The 21,706-nt window shown below is 41.5% G+C and overlaps 1 protein-coding gene across 1 annotated transcript; it reads left to right on the forward strand.

Annotated features, from left to right (window-relative positions):
- Window positions 1–1,843: 1,843 nt before the first annotated feature.
- On the forward strand, window positions 1,844–17,302 carry sbk1 (SH3 domain binding kinase 1). The gene is made up of 4 exons (XM_074663935.1): window positions 1,844–2,303; window positions 12,169–12,410; window positions 14,245–14,447; window positions 14,821–17,302. The coding sequence occupies exons 1-4, from the start codon at window positions 2,266–2,268 to the stop codon at window positions 15,646–15,648; spliced, it is 1,311 nt and encodes a 436-aa protein (XP_074520036.1). The 5' UTR covers window positions 1,844–2,265; the 3' UTR covers window positions 15,649–17,302.
- The last annotated feature ends 4,404 nt before the right edge of the window (window positions 17,303–21,706 follow it).

The following is a 21,706-nucleotide window of genomic DNA, read 5'->3' on the forward strand; positions in this document are numbered from 1 at the left end:
GTGCCCTCTGCTGTCAGCCTGCAGTGCTTGACCTTCACTGTGATTAATGACAGCTCTGTTCTCCTGTAAGAAGAGGAAAGTTTCAGCCTGTTTGGTTCAACTCTGACTCACCTGGATGTGTCTCAGAGAGGCGACGAGGATGCAGCAGCTTAACATCCGAACGCATCAAATCTGAAGGATGGAGAAACGACTGAACCCAACAGATGATTCACAAGGAAAGAAAGAAGAGGATATACAAGGTTTATTTTCACATTTATGCTCTTAAAAAAACATTTTTGAATGAAAAACCAAATCATTTCAGGTATACTTGAAGCCCAGCAACATCTTCACTCTGGCTCTCATCCTTGTGCTCCCTGATATGGGCCGTGTGCTGCAAAAAACAGAAATCTTCTCAAGTGTTTTTGTCCTACTTTGAGTAAAAACTGCCTTTTTATACTTAATATCAGATGAAAAAATGATATATAGAAAAGAATAGATTAGAAAAGACTTGAAAAGAAAATACTGTATTACCAGCTTGTCCATCATTCCCCCGTCTGTGAATAGCATGATGCTACTCTGCCTTCTGGTATTCCCTCTGTTGCTGGGTTAGCACAGCTAGCTCGTCCATCTTATTGGACATAGATCTTACGTTCCCACTAACGATGGATGGAAGGACAGGTCCATGTCGTCACTTCGTAGCTCACACCTGAGAACCAGCACGTCGTCCTCACCTCCTTCTCCTCATCTTGTGGGGAAACATCCGGCCTAGCACCAGTTAGCATTGACATGCTACAGGCTGCTAATAGCTGGTTTCACATGTAAACAATGCAGCCATGGTTACATGAAGGATCTCCAGACAAACACAAGAGAATAAATAGTAAAAATATCACTGAAGACACAAACAATTATTCCATTTTAAGAACATTTTCAAGAAAGTTTTTGTCTTTGAATAACTTGAAATAAGACATTTTTCTGGACTGGTCAGGTGAATGTGGCTCATATTAAGTCAAAAAAAGACAAAAACATTTAATAAAATTCTGTTTTTTTGCACCTGAGGATTATTCCTGTGGTAGTCAGAGACCCCCTGGGTGGAGGTTTCAGAAACAGTGACTTCATCTCCACTTGTGTAAATCAGACCCAGTCATTTCATCTCCCATCATCCCCTCTGATGATCAGCTCTGTGGTGATGAAGCACTGAAGGTCCCCCGCTCTGTTGACGCTGTTTTCTCAGTCCAGTCTGCTCTTGTTGGCACCCTCGCCTGGCACGGCTCCTGTTGTTAAACATGTACAGTAAAGGGGGGGCTGCCGGGACCGGGATTAATTGAAAGTCTTGCCTCGCTGTTACCTAATAAGGACGCTTGGCAAAGTCAGCGCATGAAGGACTCGGGGCCATAAGCTGTTGAATTATGCAAGAGTGGAGCAGCTTGCTCCTTCAGAGCATGAATCAAAAGTTGGAGTGGGGAGAATCACGGAGGTTGTGTTTGGTTGGAGGGGAGGGTGCAGGCGCTAGGACCTGGGACACGTGCGCGTATTAGTGGGCCAGAGGGTGGAGACGGTGAACAATGAGGGAGCTGACTGGTAGGACCAGCACAGGAGCAACATCTGAGACCAAACCTCCCCCTCCTCCCCCCTCTGAGTCCCACAGGACCGACGGACCGAACACCCAGACGGGTTTGACAGCGTGCGCAACACGCAGACCTGGAGAGATCCTGATCCTGGGGGGTTCGTCCACGCGTGCCGCAGAGAGTGGAGGTACACGAAGCCCCCCCGCGTGGATGTGAATGAATGGGTTCGCCTGTGTGTACGTGTGTGTGCGGTTCCGAAGTGGGTCATGCGGACCACTGGAGGAGCGAAAGATAAACACGCTGCACCCTCCTCCTCCTCCTCCTCCTGCTCCTCCTCCCGCTGCTGCTGCTGCTGCTGCCTGGCAGGTTGAGATGGTGGGCGCTCAGAGGAGGGATCCCAGCCTGTGTCCTCATCCCAGCAGCTCTCAGCATCAGATGATGCTCTGATTTCATCCGCCTCCGAAGAAAGTCTCAGCCTCTGAGTGAGAGGAGCGGCTCCAGACGCAGGACTGGATTCATCCTCAGAGGGAGGAGAAGGAGCACAACGCACGGACCTCATCCACGCTTTGTCTGCTGCTTTTTTTCCCCCCTGCACGCTTCTCTGAACACCTACTGTACCTGATCGATAGCCCCCTTCAAACCGAGATCCATCCAGCAGGATCCCGGCGGATCAGCGCAGAGCAGAGCCGAGCAGAGCGCAGCAGCTCTGCGCGCCGAGCGGATGCAGGACCATGGAGGAGAAAGACAGGTCGCCAGCAGGTGAGTGAGCAGATGCACCCTGAGGTCCCTGAAACCAGGTCAGACTGCACCTGCTGCAGGAAGAGGGTCAAAAGGTGTTTAAACCTGTGAGGTCTGTTTGCTTTGACTGAACTCTGAGTCTCAGTGACTAAACTTTGACTCACTCCTCAGACGGTGTCCATGAATTAATCATAAATCTGTCCTTGAAAGCCTGCTGCAGAGATGTCAGCCTTAATTACCCAGCATCATCACTTTTATTCTGTGAGGATCTGACGCTCCGGCTCTGAATGAAATCCTCATTTCACCCACAGAAACTTGTGATACTCGCACCTTAATGTGTGTTTCCACTCAGCCTGTGTGATTCAGCCTGATGGATGCCAGGGCATCCGGGGCACTTCACTCCTAATGGTCCTCTTATACTCCGTCCGGAGCAGACAGGTGATATCTCATCCTTAATGCTGTCTGATGCATTTAAATGAGCGGCTGACTCCACGGAGGAAACCCTGTGAAAGCAAAGTCCAGAGGCTGATAATGGACTCTGCAGAGGATACACACGAATATGATGTTGTCAAAAACACCGTAAGGGGAAGTTCACCCTGAAACCTGACCAAGAAAGTAGCTCTCTTTGAGGAGTGGGTGTGTTATGATCTGTGTTGGAAATCTGAGCTGAAATGCACAAGAAACATCTTTAACTTCTTCATCACCTGCACGAAAAAAATAAACGCTCAAAACACGACCTGAAATGACATGAAACGATAAAAAAACACCAGAGTATGGCTTCATATGGCCAGACTGTGACTTAATCCAACATCTGGCACATCCAGCCTCGCCAGCAGAGCCCAGCGCTGCTCCTCACAAAACAAAACAAAAACACCACAAAGAAAAAGCAGCGTGCAACATTTTCTGACCCAAACATGAAGAAAAAAACACACGAAGGAAGAATCAGACCCTTTCAGAAAAACATGGCTGCTCAGAGGACAAACAGGAGGAAAACATCACCAGTTTTAGGACACACAGAGGACAGGAAGTCCTTTTTCTCTGACTTCATTATGAAATATCTTCAGATTACATCCCAAACCTGACGGCACGTCAGGGAGAAAACAGCTGCCTAATGATAGAGCTGTCAATCATGGCGTGTTGGTGGAGGCGTGTGTGATCGTAGCTTAGATTCAGGGGTATATTAAGCATCATTTGATTTAATGAATCTCATTACAGGACTTTGCATTTTCTGGATTCTCCTGGTGCGGTGTCAGATCATCAAACACTCGATTCGTCTCCAGTATGGACTCTTTTATGGGTGACTTAGCAGCACACGCTAATATCCTGTCATGCAATCAAAGCATGGATTTGAATTTAAGGCCAAGAGATAGAGAGGTGGATGGAAAGAGGGAGGGGGAGGTTAAATGCACCCTCAGCAATCAGCATTAGTGCACTGATTGTGCTCAGAGCTTGTGTGTACACAGGCCTGATCCCACCGTGCCGCCGGTTTGCCTTAAAGTGGAGGATGAATATGAAACTGTCCTCCTTAGCTCTGCTCTTACATCAGCACCCCCCCTCTCCTCTCCCAGACCCCGTTTCCTGAGCCCACATTAGAGTCCCAGTTCCTCATGTATTGGACATCAAAGGGGACGCGGTGTGTAGCATGTGGTACAAAGGGAGGATGATTCCTGCACCCCCCTCTCTGGGCTCACATGGAGCCTCCCTGACACAACTTCAGGCTGTTGGATTGTAATAGAGTGGGGGGTTAGGTGCAGTACACTGTGTTCCCTGGGTAGCTTATTGCAGGGATGTTTCAGCGTTAAATTATCTTTCTTGCAGGACTTGATGAGGATGAGGGTCTGGTTTCTAATCCCAAAGCCGTAATCCTGGACCCCAACACTCACGGTGTCTGGAGTTGGATGTTTTGTTGTGGGTATTGTTTTTACAGGATTGTGCCCACTGAGCCTCCTGTTTGTATTTCTCTACCAACTTCCTCTCGCGGGCATTGTTTGGATCCGTTTGACCTTGGGGTAATCTCGTCATGAGAATCAGGTCATCCAAGCAGAAAACCGGGAGCTCTCATCACGCAGGAGCTCGCTTTGACATATCACATAATCAAACTCAGGACATCACAAGCTCAAACACCGTCACACGTTGTTTTCCAGATTGATTCAAGTCTCTCTCTGCTGATGAAGTTTTGATTTCTTTATGATTTCTGTGATTAATTTTGTAGTGATGGTGGACACTGGAGCCTAACTGTCAGACAGAAAAAGGACAGAAGAGAAGAAGAAAGAGAAGCAGGAGAGAGATAGAGCACGAGCTAAAGGCTAACAGGGCTAAACTGTTTGTGCTAATGTTGACTCCAACCCACAGTCAGCAGTTATTCTGCAGTGGTCTGTTCAAACTTGAGAGTTGATCAAAAAAATGAAGAGGGAGGTTACAGACATGTCTTAGAACACCAGGCTGCCGATAGCACTACATATAGCGAGCTACTACAATGTTAGCTTGTTTTCATGTGATAAATACCTGACCTTGTGGTGTTGTATCTGTTAAAAAGTTGACTTGAGTAAAGAAAATTTGTTCCAAAACAAACCACGCCTGGTTAAAAGTCACATCTTTACGACAGTGTACATGAGACTCCGGGCCAGAAGGTGGCGCTGCAGTTACATTAAAACAGAGCCTCCTCATAGCAGCTTTAATAAATTGGTTTGAGAGAAAGCAAACTAGCCAAACTATCACTCTCACAGCATTTCCTGATAGATAAGCAACAAGAAAGACAGTATAAGACAAAATCTAATGTTAGCATCAACCATCTTCCTTGCTAACACTGTTGTTAGCCAAGTGACGCTGTCAGTGAAGCAATTAAGAAAATGGTGTGTGGTTTGTCACTTGAAATATGGCTCAATATCCCTCTTGTTGTGTATTTCGATTGTCTTTTTAGTCACTGACCGTTCAGCTGAATTAAATTTATATATATTTATTTTAGTATTTATATTTAATTTTTAATTATTTTTTATTATTAAATTTACTATAATAATATACAATATATTATTATATATATTTTTTATATATTATATTTATTATCATTATTATTATTATTATTATTATTATTATTATTTAATTTAGTTAATTTTTCATATTTAGGTAACAATACACTCAACTCACAATGCAATAGGATGTGACTGTGTAAAAAATGCAATTTCTCACAATTTTTTTTTAAACAGAATGAAACAGCTGAAATTTTTTTTGAATATTTAAAATAATTTTTTAAATTATTTCTTAAATTTCCTTAATTAATTAATATTTTTTAATTAATTATTTTTCTGCAAAAAGCGAGTGAGATTATTTTTTATCTTCAATAACAAAAAAAAAAGAAAATATTTTTAAATAAATCTCACATTAAAATCCCTGTGTGATAACACATATAAACAAAATCTGCAAATAAACAATCTCAGGTTTGCGTTTGTCTCTAGTTTATGGAAAATCGGCCCCCTGCTGGTTAAATAGGGCACTGCATTTTTTTTTTTTCTCCGTCGATTTGAATCGCCACACATTGACGCCAATACAACCGTTACATCCTTAATCGTCTTCATGCTAACGACCAATCAACAACCTGAACACACCTGTCTGGTCGACAGAAGTGCTGGGGGAAACGTCTGCAGGGTGGATATGGTCGACAGTACGTGCAGCTCAGAGCAGAGGGAGAAAGGGATGATGGGAAAGAGAGTGGAGTGGAGGAAAGTCAGCCTTCAGTCTCAGCAGGGTCCCCAGGGCAGGTGATTTGTCAAAGGGAGTATCTGTGGCCTGAGCTGCTGATTCACGTATCACAGCGCGGCGGGGAGTTTTCGACGGAGGCGCTCACTCCCACTAACTCTCCGGCTGAATTCTCAGAGAAAGGTGATTCAGGTTTTGTGTTGGAGAGGAGAACAGAGTGTCCTGACTGTCATAAATAGAGGAAACCTGTGCTGGTTTGGATTGAGTGATGGACTGTTTAGGATGGCAGAGATTTGTTTTTACTCCTCGCGCTGCAGCAACAAAGACGGAGACTCACACTGAGATGAAAATACAGAAAATCCATATGTTGGTCTTTACATGCTGCCTCCTGAATTCACAGACTGACAGTGAAGAAAAACACATCAGTCACATCCAGTTCCCCTCGCTCTGACCTGCAGGCGGGGCATGTTGAGCATTTTGACAGTAAATTGGACACAAGAGATCAGTCTTCAGCCGTAATGACTCTTCAGCCGAGAGCAAAGCAACTGGTCCATTAGTGACGGAGGGAGGTAGAGACGCGAGGCGGGCTCTACCTTCTATTTATTTCTTTCATTAGTCCCTCGTTTCCATTTTCTTGAAGAGGGAAGACACAAAGAGGAGAAGAGGAGGAGGAGGGGGGAGCACTGTGTGCAAATCTGCTGACCCTGAAATCTCCTACGTACTAAAAATGCATCATGAACTACATTTTTCTTCATCATCTCCTGCGCGTGAATCTGTATTCATGATTAAACCTCGGCTCTATGAAGTCTTAATGCACCGATCAATGTCGTGTCACAGTTCATCACAGCTGTATCACTCAGAGTTCAGCCCCATGTTTGCTGGATCCACACTGAGGAAGAGTCTTTGAGGTCAGGGGTTCCCAAACTTTACTCCACCAAGGCCCCAAACAGCATCTACTTCAGGAAACAGACAACACAACAGAATATGTGAAGGAATGTTTGTTTCTTTTATTCACTTTTCAATAGTCATTACATTTGTTAAGAACATTAAATTATAAACAAACACAAATCAGACTCACACAAATTGGTTGTTGCAAAAGGGGGAAGGTATTTCAGAGACATCATCACGCCCAGGGGTCTGAAACTTTTACCTTTCTAGGAGCCATTTTGCCTCAGCTCACCTGGATTAAAGTCATTCAAAAGCCACAAAATCTACTTTATCTTCCCAATAAGGACAAGAAAGTGTATGAAATTCTTAACACAGTTACAATCTAGTAATTTTTTATCTTAACAAACAGTTTTTAGAATTTATGAAATTGTGCATGTCTTTTGTTTTTATTTTTTGATAATTTTGCCAAAAATTTAAATAAATTAAAATGTCAAAAAAATTGCAAAAATAAAAAAAAGAAATCTGAAAAAAATGCAATATTAAAAAAAAAAATTATGAAAAGTTTTCAAAAATGAAAAAAATATTTTTGTTAAAAATAAGAATTCAAATATTTGCTAAATTAAAGAAAAATTAATTTAAAGAAATGTAAAAATGCAATTTGAAAAAGTACAATAGTTTCACAATTTTTTGAAATTTGCAAGTTAAAAAAAACAAACATTTTTTTTGTTAAAATTGAAAATTTAAATATTTGCTAAATTAAAAAGAATGATTAAAGAAAATGCATAAAATAAAATTGGAAAAAAATGCAATATTTTTACATTTTTTTAATTTGAAAACATTTTCAAAAAACAGAAAAATAACTTTTCTAGTTAAAAAATAAAATTTAAAAAAAATTGCAAAAAATGTGATTTTTTTTATGGCATAAATCTCACAAATTTTAAAAGAATACTTTTTTTAAATTACATATATTGATGTCACTTATCATTTTGTTGTTTGCTACTGTGTTTCCTCATATCAAGCATGTGTATTAAGCTGATATGTTGTCAAAGAATTAAAATTTGAAATTTGATTTATTTATCTTCCCAGGGCTGTACAACTTGAGGTTAGTTCAACAAAATGTTAACACTGGATTTTATTTAGTGTTGGTGTCTTCAAACATCGAAACCCTCTGTAAGGAAAATAGAAAAATCTTTATTTTAATAGTATTATTTTAAAGCCACAAGGTATTGGTATGTTCAGAAAAAAAATTGTTATAAAAATAAAAATAATATAGTAATAATTAGATCCTAATTTTTCTTGCCTCCCTGGTGCCTCTTGGCGGCCCCCACTTTGAAAACCGCTCTTTTAGGAAACCGCAGACTGACTGCTTGTATAACACTGGAGAAATCGCCACCAGAGTGTGAAGGATTTCACAAACATCTGCTGAAAGCTCCCATCAAACAGCGGCTGACATATCTGAGCCTGGGCTGAAGTGGCAAACTGATTGAATGAACGCCGCCGCCGTAACGTGGCGTGCTATCAGACCCTCATGACAAAGGAGCCACGGCGGCATCACAGGATTCATCGCTTTTCCAATCTGAGCTTAGTGTTTGGAGAAGGAAAGGTCACCTGCTGGTGCGGGTTAATCTCGCGTGTGACAGGTGGGGGTCCACCGCCACAGGTTTCCAGGCTGCAGCTCTGCTTGTTACACGTTAAAAAAAGGACGATTTCGCTTTTTTTTTTCCAGGAACAACCTGTTTTTTTCCTCGGAGGGGGTTTGCTGCATGTGCACTCAGCTCTGTTGGAGCAATCGCTAAATGGAGCGAGATCCTCAATCTGTGTTTGAGGGGAAATTAATCGCTGAAAACAGATTGTGCATGCAAGAGAAAAACCTTGAATCACCACCTTTTTGGGGGCAGAACAGGTTGGTTAAATTTGCGAGCAGTCGATTTTCAGGTGCAATCAGAGAATTAAAATAATCAGCGTTTTGGGAGGTTTTTAAATCTGGACAAAGAGTCCAGGAAAAGAGAGCAGCGCGGGGATTAAGCTGTTTTCATAAGCCTTTCATCATCCACATGAGAAGTGGTGTTGTTACCTTGTCTTTAAACGCCTGAGAGGATAGGAGGGGAGCAGAGGGCATCATGGGAGATCAGCAGGGCACGCGGCTGTGCTTGAACACGAACGCTGAGTCGTGCAGAGTCTCACAGCTGCTCCCTCTCGGAGGTAGGAACACAAAGGGCCTTTGATAGAGTGTCACTTAGCGACTGATACACTCGACCCGCCGCTACACACACACACACACACACACACACACACACACTCACAAACACACAATTATCTCCCACGGACCGCATAACTTCATCCTCACACCTCCAGACTGCGCTAAACTGCGGTTTCTGCTTCACAGCGTCATCGCCGCCGTCCCCCCTCCACTCCACTCATCACATTTCAGCTCCTAATCCAGTTCTGCTGAGGAAATGAGAGCAAAGCATTCTGGGCTTTCAGGCAGGGGTGTGCTTTTGTCTTTGTGGGTGCTGAGTAATGTGATTAAGATCCGCGCTGGAGTGCGGCACATTCTGCTTGTGGAAACAGAGCTGGTAAACAAGCGCTCCCCTCGCGGGTTTGGGGGCCGCGCAGGGTGGGCGGGCGGAGGAAACGTCTGTCCATCCATCCGTCTGTCTGTCTGTCTGTCTCTCCTTCTTTAATGTTTAACCACCAAACTTGGGCTGCAGACCGCTCTGGAGGAGAACCAACCTTTGTGTTGACTTGCTGAGGGCCATACAGTGGGCACGCTCAGTATGAGTAGGCTACAATATTCATAGCCTCTTATATAATCAGGCTTGTGATAAAATCAAGACGTTTCTACAGGCTCTCAGTGTTTTTTCTTGGATGAAGAAGGACGAGCCAAGAACACAAGCTGCAAACGGCCTCATCCTATTTTCGTTTTCGCTGTCTAATCGCTATATTTATCCGCCTCTTCCCACAAGATCGCCGAGAAACCTCGACACCTTCCGCGTGTCTCAACAAAGCTTCCTCTTGCCATGTTTTCATCAAGCTTTCAAAATGCACCTGACAGTCAACGAGGACGGGTTGGAGAGGCTGTGTTTTTGTTAAAGCAGAGAGAGGAAGTAGCTGCAGGGAGGGAGGGAGGGAGGGAGCAGACAAAGGGCAGAGCGTTGTCTCTGAATGATGGATGAAAAAGGCCATCAGTGAAATTGTTTGTGCTGATTTGATGCCTATTAGCGTCCGTGCGTGAGCCCGCTGCGCTTGATTGGATGATTAAATGTGATTGTTTCAGGAGAGACGCGAGGGGTACGATCATTAGCGTGGTTCACTTTGTTTGATCGTTCTCCTCTTAATTTTCAAACACGGTAACAGATGCTCTCCTGCACGGTGAATCATCATTTACTGATTTTTGAAAGTTGGCACATTCAGGGTGTCTGACTCCATCCCAGATATTCTCCCCCTCCGAGGATCGGCTTGACCTATTTCAAACTAAGCAGTTGTGAAAATCAGCAACAACTTTTCCTTTGCTGTATCATTTTTTTAAATGTCAGCTTCAGCAAATTCACAGAGATAGTCAGGACAGCTGCTGCGCAAGCCAAACGCGCAAACCTGCCCATCGTGCATTGTCAAAAGTGACTTTGCACATTTGTTATTCTAACTTATTATTCTATGTCAATACAACAAAAGGTTACTTAAGTTGTTGTGATAACAGAAAGTTACAAGTTGGCATCATCTCAACTATAAAATATGTTTCAACATAAAAACAAACCATGTTTATACAAGTGTTACCCAGATGCATTGTGGGATTATTAATTATTTTTAACTTGCAAGGTTATTTATGTCATTTACTGTTATCAGTTAGTTTCATTTGAGTGAATGACCTTTTGTATCTATTGATGAGTAACCTTGAAAATATTAAATAAAAAAAGTAAAAACTTGCATTTTTTTTGCTCCTGAAAGCAGAAATTTCTCCGGTACACTGTCACAAGTTACTTTAAATTTACTTAAGAGTTTTAATGGTTTTACTCTTTAATGCTACACAGACTGGTTGTCTGTGCTCCGCAACACAGACCAGCTGTCTGCGCTCCACAACACAGACTGGTAAATTTACTGTAAATTTGTTGGGGATTTCAACTGTAAAATCTTGCAATGCTACACAGACCAGCTGTCTGCACTCTGTTGCACAAACCGGCTGTCTGTGCACAGCTACACAGACTAGCTGTCATTGCTTCACAACACAGAGTGGTAAATTTACTTGAGAATTTCAATGGTAAAATCCTGTGATGCAACACAGACCCGCTGTCTGCGCTTCCTTTCACCAACCGACTGTCTGTGCTCAGCTACACAGACGGCTGTCTGTGCTCCGCAGCACAGACCGGTAAATTTACTGTAAATTTACTTGGGAATTTCAATGTTTAATCCTGTGATGCTACACAAACCAGATGTCTGTGCTCTGCTACACAGACCAGCGGCCTAGCTCAGTTACATGAACCGGCTGTTGGTGCCCCGCTGCTGCTTGGACTAGCTGTCTGAGCTGTGCGGGGCATGGGCCTATTTACACAACAATCTTTACAGGTATGAGAAATGAGTTGATAAGTTAGGGTTTCGACAGACAAGCAGCAGGTCAATGCCATGGAGCATAAACAGTTGGTCTGTGCCATGTGAAGCACAGGCAGCCTGTGACCTCTGTGCAACATCTAAATGTTCAGAAGTCTTATATCCACCATGTTCCCTCTTCACTCACGGTTACAAAACATCACAACAAAAATTACTTTGCTGTAAAATCTTGATGAATTAAGTTCAACCAACATTTTTGTAGCTTTCCTGACTTTTTTTTTCTAGTTCAGATTATTTGACACTTCATGTTGCACAGGTGATCATAGACACACCTTAGCAGCATGTATACACCTCCAGGCTGTCGTCTTCCTCTGGTTGTTTCTATTTGTTGGTCCTTCTACCTGCTCGTATTGATTTTCCTGTTGCTTTCTGCCAGTAAGTGCCGTCTGAGACCTGCCGTATCTGAGAGCAGGCAGAGTGATCTACAGGGACGGCAGGAAGTCCAATGCATTTACTGAAAGCACTTTCCCCGTTGATGCTTTTCCCGGATCGATTGTATGGAAATGAAGCTCTGTTAAAACTGCTCTGATTTAACCACCCGCTGGGACGCGATGCACAGACGTGAAAATATGGATGTGTGCCAAGAAACATCAAGACCCCGATGAGCGTTTTGTCATAAACACATGAATTTAACTCCTCTCCCGTTACCGCAGCAGAATAAAAGAGAAAACCTCTAAACAGCGTTCTCCTCTTCTGTGTTCAGTCTGCCGCACAGCGTCAAGGCGAGCCTGTCCCTGTCTCCATCTGGGCCCGGACGGGTGGGCAGCGGCGGGGGCTCTCCGACGTCCAAGATGGGCTACTGTGGAGGAGTCCCAGTGGAGGACATGCAGGCCCTGGCCATCACCTCTCTGTCGGCAGCAGATGTAGCCAAACAGTACGAGCACATCCGGGAGCTGGGGAAGGGCACGTACGGGAAGGTGGACCTGGTGGCTCATCGGACTCAAGGTGAGTTACCACATCAGGTGCTAAATGTGAATCCTCTGATCCCGTTTCTTTCCTCAAGTATTCCTTTAACAACAACTATGACATGAAGAAAAGACAGGATAGGTCAATAAATCACTGGATTTTCATCACGTAGTAGATGATTCACTGGGATTAAATTATCTGATTCACTCTGCCTCCTGTCTTCCTGCTTACTGCTGACTGTTTATATATAAACATGGAGTTTACAAAAAATACAAGTCTATCTCAATTATAAATTCCTAGTCAAAAACCTTTCTTCATCCCTGAGGAGCAATTAAAGGCACATAAAGCATTTAACAATGTAACCACTGTAGACAAAGATAAGACAAAAAAAAAACAGCACAGAGTTCAGTATTGCAACATTGAGTTTAAATTGAGTCCGCTGTTAAAAAAAAAAAAGATATAGAAGAGGTTGAGGGTCTCTCGAAAAATATATAGATATTTATACCTCAAAATTTTTTTGTTACAATTTTTCAGAGAAAAAAGTCAAAATTCTGAGATTTAAGTTAGAATGTTGACTTTTTCTCAGAAAACAAAAAGTAATAATAATGAATTTGGATGTATTTGTTTTGCTTTTTAGTGGCCCTAATCCTCCTCTGTAATTTAACATTTCACCAAATAAATAATAAAATAATAATGAAAAAAAAATAAAAACAAAAATAAATTAAATTAAATTTAAAAATCACGAATAAATTAAGTAATGATTGATAAATAAATCAAAAAATAAATAATGATTGATAAATATTTAAATAAATAAATAAAATAATGATCGATAAATAAACAGATAAATATAATTATGATACCTAAATAAAAAATATTGATAAATAAATAGATAAATATAATTATGATAAATAAATTAATTAATATACAAATAAATAAATAAAATAATGATAAATGAATTAATATAATTATGATTAATAAAATTATGATTGCTAAATAAATAAATAAATATTTTTGTATTATTCTTGTTGTTTGAGCACTTCAAACCAAGCCCACAAAATTCAGAAAAAATATTTTAGAGGTGACCTTTTTAGGTTTTACCAAGTTTAACATACTTCTTTAGAGAAACAGAAATTTAAAAAATGCGTCACCAAATGGTTGAACAGTAAGTTAAAAGGTTAAGATGATTTAGATGTGTTTGTTCGGGACTTTATTTCTACATCAGTCACAAAAATGCAGTTGTCCATGGTGCCTAATTTTCAACAGAAAGAATTTTTGCCAGGTGATGAGATGAAGTCCATAAGTTTTGGTTTCACTTTTGAGGACGGGATGTCCTGTCTACTTTCCTAAACGTTCTCCCTGTGCCCGGCGAGACACTGGAGAAAAGCACAGCATCGACTGCAAATGAAATCCAGGACACTTCTGACACCTAAAATCTTGTTCCTCGCCTACAGAGCCTGTACTCTTTTACCGAATCTGTTAGCAGAGATTATTTCATGCCAGGAAGCCTCGCAGTCGAGGAAAACCCTCTCAGGCAGATCAGTTTGATGTCTGAAGGCACGGCGCCTCGACATCCATCCTGAACTGTTAAAAAGATTTGTGTAAGAGTTTCCAGGTCTACTGTTAATCCAGGGTTGTAGGGAAATCGAAGTTATTGAGCTGGCTTAGTCTGACAGTGGTAGACTGAGCAACGCAGGGCAGCGCAGATTAATGGGCGTCTTACAGAAGAGCTTTGAAGAAGCAGCTGTGATCTCACACAGCTGGGTGCACGCGTGTGATGGCGGTGAGGATTATTCACGAGCAGGTTTGTATGAATGAACGTAGCAGCTGGATGGTTCAACCTGTGATTATCTTCTACCTGTTTCTGTTTCCACAGGCACAAAAATGGCGCTGAAGTTCGTCACTAAAAACAAGACGAAGCTGAAGAGCTTCCTGAGGGAGTACAGCCTCACGGGCTCCCTCAGCTGCAGCCCGTTCATCATCAAAGTCCTGGATGTGCTCTTCGAGACCGAGGACAGCTACGTGTTCGGACAGGAGTACGCCCCGGCTGGGGACCTCTTCGACATCATCCCCCCTCAGGTAACGCCGTCACCCTCCTTTCCAGCCAATCACTGTCCTCACTCAGCCGAGGCTGCTCCAATCAGCCGCCGTGTTCAGACACGGGCTTTAACAAGCTCTCCTGGGATTGGAGCCTCGGCTGTGTCGATGTGCTGGAAGAGCGTCTCTTTGCTTCTCATCTGAACATGAACCTGAAACGAGGACTCTATTTCTGCAGCATGGAAGATTTCCCAGCTCACCTTGTTCTTTAACAACATCTCATCCGACCATCACCTCTCTGTTTTTCTTGCATCACCTCCCGTCGACTCACCTCCCACACGATGTTCTGTGTTAATTTGTCTGCATGAATCGAAATCTTCCTCCTCTCCTTCATCTTCTCCTCGTCTCCCTCCAGGTGGGCCTGCCCGAGGAGATGGTGAAGCGCTGCATGCAGCAGCTGGGTCTGGCCCTGGACTTCATGCACAGTAAGAGCCTGGTGCACCGGGACGTCAAGCCCGAGAACGTGCTCCTGTTCGACCGCGAGTGCCGCCGCATCAAGCTGGCCGACTTCGGCATGACGCGGCGCGTGGGCTGCAGGGTAAAAAGGGTGAGCGGCACCATCCCCTACACGGCGCCTGAGGTGTGCCGGGCCAGCCGCGCCGAGGGCTTCCTTGTGACCACCAGCCTGGATGTGTGGGCGTTTGGCGTGCTGGTGTTCTGTATGCTGACGGGGAACTTCCCATGGGAGGCGGCGCTACCGGCGGACGCCTTCTACGAGGAGTTTCGGCGCTGGCAGAAAGCAGGGTGTCCTGTGGGAACGTACCCGTCTCAGTGGCGCCGCTTCACCGACGATGCTTTACGCATGTTCCAGAGGCTGCTCGCCGCCGAGCCGGAAAAACGCTGCGGAGTCAAAGACGTCTTCTGCTTCGTCAAGTACGAGCTGGTCAGCGAGCTGCGGCGCCGAGCGTCCTGCAGGGCGAAGAGAGGCGAGAGGTCCAGCTCCGGGGTCTGCACCGGCAGCTGCACGTCCTCCTCGACCTCCACCACGTCCCGGCCCTCCCACAGACACCCCGAGCCCTCCACTCCTCCGGGGACATCCTGTCTGCGCCCGGCGCCGCTCAAACGCAGCGTCCTCTCAGATCCACTATCTCCCAGAGAGGAGTCTGGACCGCACCAGTCTCCAGGCCGAGACAAGAACAAGAGCCAGATGGTGATGGCGACGGCCATCGAGATCTGTGTGTGACCACGCCAGCGCTCGCCGAGGAGGCTGGACGGCTTTTCAGAGTAATAACAAGCTTTGAGGAGGTGGTAATGACCAGCGCAGAGACTCCAGGGAGACAGGAGGAGCACTCCAACATGAAAGAGAAGCTCAGGATCACATCAGTGGCTATGGAAATGCAAATCATCAATCAGCGGTACACATTTGGACAGCTTATCTCTGGCACACGCCGTTTAGGTTTGATTTGTGACCAAAGACTGCTCGGCCCAGACGCTTTGCTGGCAGGGTTTGAAAGTCTGCTGATGTGGCTCCTCTCAGCAGCTCCTTCAGACGTTTGTGTCCGCCATCCACTGTGGTGCTGCTAATGCTCCTAGAATTAAAACTCCATAAAACTGATTCACTTCTCTCACTTATCACTTCAACGTTTCCTCACTGGTCACGTCTCTTCGGACGTCTTTGTTTATCTCAGAGTTTAACTCCGGGGGAGGCCCAAACTCTCCAGCGAGGGGGGCCGGTGATCCACAGGAGATCTACGCAACTACATCCAACTGCCATTCCTGAGACTTCCTGCCAGCTTCCAAGGCGTAAAGTTAGTCTGAGACTCTTCGAGGAAGGGTTGTAAAGAGCAAAACAAGAAGAAGAAGAAGAGGATAAATCTTCCTGTAGCAGTTCGTACGAGCCGTCTCTTCATGTAGGAGTTAGACTTAGCGTTAGTTTCTCAGTGATAGGCATCACCTCAGGACACCTCCGTGGTTCCCTTCCTGTTTTATGACTCATGAAAATCCATTGTGCGACTGGAAGGACACGTCTGCCACTTTCTGAGCTGCTCTCAGTGAAATTCGTCTCTGGAGCAACTCGACAAAACAGGGATTGTACATTTTCTGAGGGGAAAGGAGACGAACAAAAGGAGGAAGAAAATGTCTTTTTATTGTTTATTTTCTACCTGCAGAGTGTGTGTGTGTGTGTGTGTGTGTGTGTGTGTGTGTGTGTCCCAAATGCTAAAGCACAAGATTTTTGTAAAGGAGGGGACCTCTAAAGAAACTTCAGACTCTTTATTGTAAATACTTTGATATTTTGAGGAGTGTATCGTACTATCAGGTAGTTATCTATGTAGCGGCACTACTTTTCTACCAGAGGGGGCGGGGTTTTGAAGTTTTACAGTAACTGTCTGGGTAATGCAATGTATGTAGCAACAAAAAAGACTAAATGTACAGTATATTAAATATAAGGTCATTATTATGATGTATCACACGGTAGCAGCTGCTCTTCTCTTTAACCGTTTATTGTTTCAGGCTAAACTGGATCAGTCACACACAAATTGGGAATCTGGCATTAATGTTTCTTTTTTAACTACATCATCATGAGCAGGGGTCTGCAACTTTCACCTTCATAGGAGCCACTTTGCCTCAGCTCACCTGGATAAAAGTCAATGCAGAGCCAAAAATTCTACTTTATCTTCACAATAAACAATAAAATCCATACATAGTTAAAATCTATATATCTATGTATCTGATCAAAACAAAAAGTTTCTTGAACTTATGAAATTGAACATGTGACGTATCAGTTTTCAATTCTCAATAAATTTTCCAAAGTTCAAAAAAACTTGAAATACAAAAAATTAGCAAAAGTTAAAATTAAAAAAAATAAATAAAAAGATTTCAAAATCTAAAATTTTGGAAATTTCAAAAGTGAAAAATAATTAAATTCTAAAAACTTGCAAAAATTTGCAAAAAAAATTGATATAAAAAATTTAAAAACTAAGTGTTAAATTTCAAAAGGCTGTACATTTAAAAAAAAAAGAATTAATTTTAAAAAAGCAAAATATTGAAAAATGAAATTTTAAAGATTTCCAAAAAAAAAAAATAAAAAATATGAAATTTAAAAATTTGCAAAAGTTCCAAAAACTTAAAATTTTGGAAATTTTCAAAAGTTTAAGAAAATTGAAATTATAAATATTTGCAAAAAAATTCAAAAGATTGGTAATAAAAAAAAACCAAAAATTTAAATGTGAAATTTGTAAAAGTTTTAAATTGTTTAAAATAAAAAAAGCAAAATTGAAAAAAAAAAGAAATTTCAAAAGTTAAAAAATTTCCAAAATTAAAAAAAAAATGATATTCAAAAAATTTGCAAAATTTCAAAACTTGTGAAATTATTAATATTATTTTTTTAATCAAATTTAACTTGAAATTTCAAAAAGTTGCCAAAGTTTTTTGAAACTTTAAAATCAAGAAGTGTAAACATTGCCAAAAGAATACGTTTCAAAAATTTTGAAAAAGTACAATTAAAATTCCAATAATTAAAAAAAGGGGATTTTTTCCAAAATACTTGAAATATCAAAAAAATGTAAATTTAAATATTTGAAATTTTAAAAACATTTGGATTTTATTAAATTGCAAATATTTTACAATATTTGAAAGAATACTTGATTTTGATCACAGTTACTGATAACAACATCTACTCATTTTCATTTGTTGGCTAATGTTGCCACATATTGAGCATGTGTATAAAGCTGTCACGTAGGAGATGAAGTCGAGCAATGGCTTTATTGACCAATCTTTAGTGATAAATAATGTTTTTATTTAGTCAATTTAGTCATCCATCAATACCCTCTGTAAGAATTTTTTCAACATTTCTTGAAGCTACAAGGAGCTACTGCAAAGAAGTCTAAGAGCTGCAGGTTGCAGACCCCTGATCACGTGTTACTTTTTTCTTTTCCTGTGGTGCTTCCTGGTTTCTAATGATTTCAGCCAGTTTTATCTTCATTTGATCCGTCAGTAAGGTGTCAACCTTACTGACAAATTTGCTAAAAAAGGTGCTCTAATATTTGAAAAAGCAAGATGCAACATTATCTGGCAACCACTCAGTAAACAGTGGCAAGAAAAAATCTTCCTTTCTCTCCTGTGAAGTCACCGAGTCACAGGAACGGCAGAGCCCAGGTGTTGATTGTTGACCAGGTCGACCTTCATGTCAGCCATCGATCGATCCCGACCAGCGCACACGCTCATCTTCCAAACAGAAACTACTTATTATGAAAGCAGAATCTCTGTAACACGGGCGCCAACGCTTCACTGCGTGCTTGTTACCATCAACTTTCTCGCTTGGATTGTTTTGCTGTTATGTCAGTCTGGTGTGTGTGAGTGAGTGTGTGTGTCTGTTGGACTGTGCGCCTGTCCTCACTTCCCTTATTTTCCCACTCCTCCCTTGACAGCCCATCAGCTCTGTCGCTATAGTGACAGTGCCAGTGCTCCCCTGGTTTCGGCTTCTGTCCTCTTCTTGAAAATCGAGTCTAATTGAGCCTAAATGAAACAACCGGTCACCAACCCTTCTCCCAGGCGCCCGCAGCTCCCCGTGACAGTCGCTCGGCTTATTATTCTCAACGGCGCTCTTGCCTGTATTTTATGAGACAGTTCAGACCAGAGTCTTTATCCAGTCTCATCAGGCGTAATCGAAGCTGCTGAAGCTTTCCCATTATTTCCTCTTCCATCCGTGCTCTTCAGACTGCAAAGTGCGGCTGATTGAGGCTAATGACTTGTCAAGGTATGTGCTTAATACGCCGATGCTCGCTGTCTTATAGCATCTGTCGTTATTTCACGAGTGGATGTGATAATTTGTGAAGGAAAGAAAAGGGAAAAGATGCTGCAAATGGTTATGCAATGCAACGTTTATAGCCCGGTCTCACAGTTACCCACATCATAACCTGAAGAATCATCAGCTCAACTTCACATGACCTGATTCATCTTAACCTTGAGTATCTTCATAATCTGACGCCTTGGAAACATCATAGCATCATCTCCTGCTGCATCATGAAAACACAGGACACAGCACAACACAGCATCACACAGTGACATGGTTATGATCTGATGTTAGCATCATTAAAATGAACCGCTGAGATGTGCAGCGTCATTTCTCATGGAGTGTTATGAGATAAAAGAGTTTAAAAAGTTGTTTTGGTTTTTGTTTCGGTGAAGCTCCAGAGAGTAGCCTTCCACAAACCCCGGTCTACCCTGATCCAGTGATCAAACTGTTTTCTGCCAGCAAGTGTTGTTGTAGAAACACGTGTAAATAATGTATGTACCGTGTCTTTAACAAAAGAAAAAGAACAAACAAAATGTTAATATATGTTGAAATAAATTTATGCACCAATCCAACGGCTCCAGGGTGTTTCTGTGAACAGCGTGAAAAGCCGCGGCGGTGTGTTTCCTGCCAGCGTATGCAAAAGTAATTCATCCCAGTTTGTACAGTCCCTCGTCTGCACATGAAATGAAGGTCAGCCTGAATCACATGTGATTTCCCGAGGCCGTGGTCTGGATCATGAGCGACCCCCCAGACTATTTGAATATGCTGACTTCCTTCTGAAAGACCAATTAGCACATCTACAGATAGAATTTATCCGCGGCTATGAAGGAGCAAACGAGTTCAAGGGCGTTTCCAATCCAGAGCTGGAGATGAGAGCATTAATCAGTCCACCTCTCCTCCGTAATCAACTCGTGTGTCCGAGGAGAGGACTTGTTATCAGGCCGAGGTTTAGGCGGGGACGGTGGGCTGTGGTGTAGCGTCCACTGAGGAAAGCTAATCAGTTAAGACAGGAGAGAGGAAGGAAAGGTCAGCCGTGACACACAGGGGTTGTGTAGTGAGTGGAGTCTTGTCCTTTGTGATAGCTGCTCTTTGCCCTTGAAGGGCTACAGCCGCCCAGTGTCAGCGTTAGAGCTCTAATTATTTTAGCCACAGCGCTCCGTAAAGAAGATGGACGATGCAGAGCTCAGGCTCAAACCACCACCAGGTTCACATCTTTCCCATCTGACTGTTAAAGCGATCTCTTTGGGTGAAAAAGACATCTTCACTGTCCGTTATTATCCAGAATAAGCTGCATAACAACCTGTTCACTATAAGTCATCAATAAAGTGCAGGTGTCTGCAACTTTCACCTTCAAAGGAGCCATTTTTCCTCAGCTCACCTGGATTAAAGTCATAAAGAGCCACAAAATCTACTCAATCTTCACAATTAAGACTATGGAGGGTATGAAAATCTAAAAATTATTAAACTTAATGAATATTATCTGAACAAGAAGGTTTTTAATTTTGAAAAATGTACATGTAATTTATAGTTTTTAATTTTGATTAAAAAAAATGAAAATTGAAAATTTAAATTTGGATAAATTAAAAAAACATTTTTTTAATTATCAAAACTTTAAAAATGAAAAACAAATTCATTTGCAAAAATATGATATTCACAAAAAAAAGTTAATAAATAAATAAATTAATAAATAAATAAATAAATACATTTAAAATATTTTGGAAAATCTTCAAAATTTGAAAAATTTGATTTTTTTTAAACATATAGAAAAATTAAATTAACTGAAATATCAAAAAATTAAAAAGTCAAAAATTAAATGCTTTTTTAAAAAAGTTTTTTTATTTGAAAAAAAATGCAAAAAATTTCATTTTAAAAGTATCAAAAAATATTTGAAATATTGAAAAGTAAAAAATTAAATACATTTATACATACAAAAAATGCAGAAATAAAAAAAATGAAATCTGAAAAATCTTGACATTTTTAAAAATCAAAACATTGAAGACGTGAAAATTGCAAAAAAATAATTACATATAATTACATATAATAATAATATAATAATTACAAACATATCGAACAATTTTAAAATATTTGAAAAATCAAAAAATAAAGGTCAAAAATTAAATTCAGTTGTAAGAAATTATTTTTTTCAAATAAAAAAAAATCAGAAATAAAAAAAAATGAAATCTGAAAAAAAATTGAAATTTTTAAAAATTCAAATCATCTCTGAAACCTGAAATTTAAAAATTTTCGAAACACTAGTTGAATTTCAAGACATGTTGATGATATTTTCGTTGTTGTAGGAGGTGAAGTAGAGCGGTGGCAGGCTTTATTGACAGATGTGATGAAGATTTAGTTCAACTAAATGTTAACACAGGATTTTATTTAGTGTCAGTGTCTTTCAGCCACTGTAAAGGAGTTGAGGACCTTTGCTGAAGTGGTAGTTTCATTTTTTTCCCAGTGTATTAAATGAGAAAACTGGAATCTGTTTCTCCAGCTTAACGAGCTGCAA

The sequence above is a fragment of the Halichoeres trimaculatus genome, unplaced genomic scaffold (assembly GCF_033239565.1).
Source record: "Halichoeres trimaculatus isolate MK-OKI-2021-1 unplaced genomic scaffold, fHalTri1.1 fHalTri1_scaffold_23, whole genome shotgun sequence".
Classification (NCBI taxonomy): domain Eukaryota; kingdom Metazoa; phylum Chordata; class Actinopteri; order Labriformes; family Labridae; genus Halichoeres; species Halichoeres trimaculatus.